Source organism: Panthera uncia, chromosome D2, assembly GCF_023721935.1.
Source record: "Panthera uncia isolate 11264 chromosome D2, Puncia_PCG_1.0, whole genome shotgun sequence".
In the NCBI taxonomy this organism is placed as follows: Eukaryota; Metazoa; Chordata; class Mammalia; order Carnivora; family Felidae; genus Panthera; species Panthera uncia.
In genome coordinates this window covers 43800631-43805250 of record NC_064818.1, presented here as the reverse complement: position 1 = coordinate 43805250, position 4620 = coordinate 43800631, and the positions used below count along the sequence as shown (strand labels likewise).

At 51.5% G+C, this 4620-nt stretch overlaps 1 protein-coding gene across 1 annotated transcript; it reads right to left on the bottom strand.

The window, feature by feature from the left end:
• Positions 1–438: 438 nt before the first annotated feature.
• Positions 439–4119, bottom strand: NPY4R2 (neuropeptide Y receptor Y4-2). Its single transcript, XM_049646306.1, has one exon. It carries the CDS (start codon positions 4083–4085, stop codon positions 2958–2960), a length of 1128 nt encoding a protein of 375 aa, XP_049502263.1. The 5' UTR covers positions 4086–4119; the 3' UTR covers positions 439–2957.
• Positions 4120–4620: the final 501 nt, after the last annotated feature.

Sequence of the window (4620 nt, the reverse complement as noted above, 5' to 3'; positions counted from 1 at the left end):
AAACAAGCCAATGTCATTTCTGGAAAAAGGAAATGTTAGAGTGAGGGAGGATCTACATTCCCACCACCAGGGTTCAGTAATCCTTTGTGCCCTCTAAGGGTCCCCTGGTGGTATTCATGAGTATGAGTCTCCAATTCCAGCCCTGATGCTCCTTTGAAGAAGGGTCCCCCCACTACAATCAGGGACATGCCGATTAGCAGGGACAGAGAAAGGCCCTTCCAGGAGCTAAAGAGAGATATCGCTCGGAGGTACCAGCTTTCACTGGCACATTTTCTAAATCCTTAATCAGCTGTCAAAAATGATATATAGCAACATAAAGAACGGTTGACAATATAGCTTGAAGGGAAACAGAGCAGAATACAGAGGGGCACATTCACTGAGAATTTAACTACACAAACTGTTCATTTTGCAAATATTTATTTAAGGAATGAGCAGGTCTCACAAGAAATATGTCCACATGCAGTCAGAGAAGAGACAAACAACCACAGTGGAATAACCCACCTTTTCAGCCATACCATCTTAAAGCCTTATTTCCAGAACAAGGATTCCTAGAACTCTAGTCGAGATCCCAGAGTGGGTGTCCACAGGTGCTCACCGAGCAGCTCCAGGCTCCAGGCACTCTGTTTCCTAGAGCAGAGCTTCTCCAACTTGAACATGTACACCATTAACTTAGAGGTTCTGATCAAATGCAGATTCTGATTCAATAGGTCTCAGGTGGGAATAGGGATTCCACATATCTAACAAGTTCTAAGTGCTGCTAAGGCTGCTGGTCTTCTGAACATACTTTGAGCAGCAAGGTCCCAGGGTACACTGGGGAACCAGACAACTCCAAGGGTCATTAGGAACTGGGAGCAGGAGACAGCCATCCAGGTAAGTTGTGTCAACCCAAGCAAGGTGAAGACAGCATAGAAGATGCTCAACAAAGCTTTCACCCACTACCCCAATTCCTAATGCCAAGCACCTCTGCCATATGCCCAACCCAGTCCCCCTGTCCTCAGTCATGTGGGCACCCTAAAGCATCCTTGTCCCCAAGCATCTTGGCACCACTGATACGAGTGATGAGGCGTAATCCCCAGGCAATTGCATGGGCTCTGGAGGCGTCTGAGGCCCCCACATTCTTTGGGAAGCTTGGTCAATGACATCTTGCTGGGATGGGCCCCAGGGTCTGGGCTTTGCTGGCAGGTGGTTACCGGGAGCAGCCAGCAGCAGATGGCACCAGAGGACAAGCACAAGCTGCACCCAATACAGTGGCTCAAAATCTATTCCAAAAGCCAGGGTAAAAGTCAATAAAGAAACAGAATGAGAGATATGACCAAAACCTGGGAAGAAATAAACAGCTCCAGGAAGGGGGCTGGTGGCTCACAGATTACTTGTCTTGGGTGTCAGCTGCACAAGTTCTCGATCAGGGGCCAGGTCAGAGAGACAGTCAGTCGTGATTGTTCAATCTTCTGTTGCCTGGCCCTCTGCCACATATCCTGTGAACAGCGGTCCTAGCAGCCTCCCAGTGAGATACTTGAGGGCTCTGGGCACCTGAATACCCTGCCCCTGGAGGCCATGGTGGGTCTAGCCACTGCCCACTCTGCCAGAGGGTAGGTGAAACTGAGCAGGCAGAGCCAGACCTGGGTGTCCCATTGAAAGTGGCCCAGAGGTAAGCTTGACTTGTCTGGTCCACACAGAGATAAAGCCTTGGATCTGGCTCAGCAGCCAGAAGACTGGGGCAAGACCTCCATGGGTGAGATATTCACATTCATTGTAGCCATTTCTCCATTTTCCCTGGTGGGCTGGAGGAAGGAGGACTCCTACTCCTTTCAGCCAGTGTCCTGTTAAGCCAAATTCACGAACCCCCTGCCCCTGCCCCTACTGAAGGCCTGGGGAGGCTTTGGAACAACAATGCACATCACCTAGAGCAAGTCAGCTTAGTGGTCAGAGTGTGGAACAGAGGCCGGAGTCACAACCTTGAGTGCTGTCAGCCTTGGCAGTGGGTCAACATGGGGGAAGGTCACAGAGTCCCTGGCCTGCTTCCTTGTCTGGCAAGAGAGGTCCTAAAGGCTAGGAAAGGCAGGTAAGAGAGCATAGCTGCAGCAACCTGGCCCTTCCCATGCTGGACCGTGGCACAGGGCGCCCGTGCTCAGCCGGGACCTCAGCAGGGGCATGTTTACACCATCAGCCTACCATGGCAAACCTTGCTGGAGCCCTCTCACTGCACCAGGTCCTGTCCTAGGCATGGAGGACAAGCTCTATGGTGATGCAGATGTCCCCCTCAAGGTGTTTATCAAGGGGAGATACTTGCAGGCTCACTTCCACATGAGGTGGTGGAGGCAGTGAAAGAGGAATACGGAGCAGGATATGAATCATGGGATTCCTGCTGCTCAGGACTGACTTTCCTCCTGCATTGGAGCATGAGGACCCAAGGTAAGCATGATCCATTCTCTGCACCTGGATGTGCTAACTTGCCTTCATAGACTTCTTTACCACTTACAAAGCCTGTCCACCAACATCATCTCTCCAAGAGGTGAGAGCCTGACCAAGGTCCAGAGCTTTGACCCCTGTGCTCCCTCCCTGACTCCACAGTGACCTCACGGTCTCACTGGAGGAGGTGAAACCCTTGGGCTCCCAGGCTGAGCATCTGTTTCTGAATTACCAGAATGAACTCTGCCTGCAACGAGCAGACCATCTCTGGCTCTGGCACCTGCTCAGGCTACATGACATACTGTGACCCGCAGAATCCATGCTCAGAATTCTCCCAGGAACAAATGGCTGAACCAACTGAATGTCAGTCTTCACAATGCAAATGGTTGCAAAAATGGGTTCTTTCCAGCCTCTCTGGGCTCCAGAAAGCCCGTAAGGATGGTGTCCACCAGAATGTCAATAATGATGCCAGTAATGATGCAGTTGGCCCACTTGGCTAAGTAAAGGAACTTGACAATGACCATGGCAGGGAGAAGGCCTACACCTGGCTAAATGGGGTTGGACCTGCCACTGAGCCTCAGAGACCCTTTGGAGACTTCCGTGTGCACTGTGGATAGGGGCAGATGCTCATACTCTTCCACGGGGGCACTCTGCTGACATGTCAGCACCAAGGCCTTGATCTCCTTCTTGAAGTTGGTGTTGAGAAAGCCATAAATGAAAGGGTTGACACAGGTAGAGGCCATGGCAAGCAGATGGCACACCAAGAAGATTAAGTTGCCATAACAGATGGGGATGGCCTCATGGTACCAGTCCTCTAGACTGTTGAACACATGCAGCGGCAGCCAGAGCACGGCAAAGGCAACCACCATCGCCACAAGGATGCCATTGATCCTCTTCATCTGCCAAGCCCGCGAGCTGTAGGTGCCCTTGCGGAACACCCGCTTCCTCTTCCGCAGGTGCCGGTAGATGCGGACGTAGCAGACCAGGATGAAGGCCAGGGGCATGCAGTACTGGAAGAGCAGCAGGGAGGTGGTGTAGATGATGCGGTGGTGGTACAGTGGCCAGGACTCTGTACAGACCACCTTATCTAACAGAAACTCCACAGCCTTGGAGTGGTTCTTGTGAAAGACATTCTCTAGGACACTGTTGACCAGGAAGGGCAGGGAGAGAAGGCAGGCGATGAGCCAGATGACCACAATCCCCAGGTAGGCCTGGGAGATGCTGGGCTTCCAGCCTGTTGGGTTGATGATGAGCTGATGCCTCTCCAGGGCCACAAGGACAAGCGAAAGGATGGAGACTGTCACCGACATACACTGGATGAATGCTGACATCTTGCAAAGGGCCTCCCCAAAGACCCAGTAGTCCATAATAGTGTATATGGCCGTGAGTGGTTGGCAGATGAGGCACATGAGAAAGTCAGAGAAAGCCAGGTTGGCAATGAGCAGGTTGGTCACATTGGTCTTCTCTTTCTGCCTAATGGTCACACATATCAAGCAGAGGTTGCCCAGGACCCCCACAATAGTCTCGATGCTATAAGAGACAACAATAAAGACCATCGGGTCCAGAGAATCCTGGCAGTGGTCAGAGAAGTTGTATGGAATGCTCCTTGACCTGCTCCTGTTTTGACCCTGTGGGGATCCCGGGAGCAGCAAGGCCAGGAAGTGAGAGATGTTCATGGTGCAGGTGAGAAGATTCCAGAAGATTCAGTGACAGTGCCTACAAAGCAAACAGACAAATGGTACTCAGTGATCATGCCTCCTGCGTAGACCCCAGGGAGAAGTGGGGGTCAGGTAGAGAGGGTCATGGCTTCTTCCAACCCAAGGCTGCTGGGACCTCGAGGACCTGAGACTCAGAGATGTAAGCAACTTGCCCACAGTCACACAGCTAATCAGTAACAGGGCTCAGATACGAACCCGGGTCTGATGCCAGAAGTTGTTATACAAATTCCTTCTAACCTCAGGCTTCCAAGTCTGCTTTAATGGTAGAGAAACTAGATTTTCATAAGCAGAGTTCAAAGACAGAACTGCTTAAGGAGTATGGGTAGAAATCCTCTTGTCACATCTTATCCAAATAGAAACGCAGTAAATGCCACTTGGCACTCAGGTCCTTCTACAGCACCCCACGCCCTTGAGAATAGAACTAAACCTCAGGGCTCGAAACACAGTACACCCTCCAGGTCTCAGCCCCTACCTGCCCTGTCAGCCCTGTTTC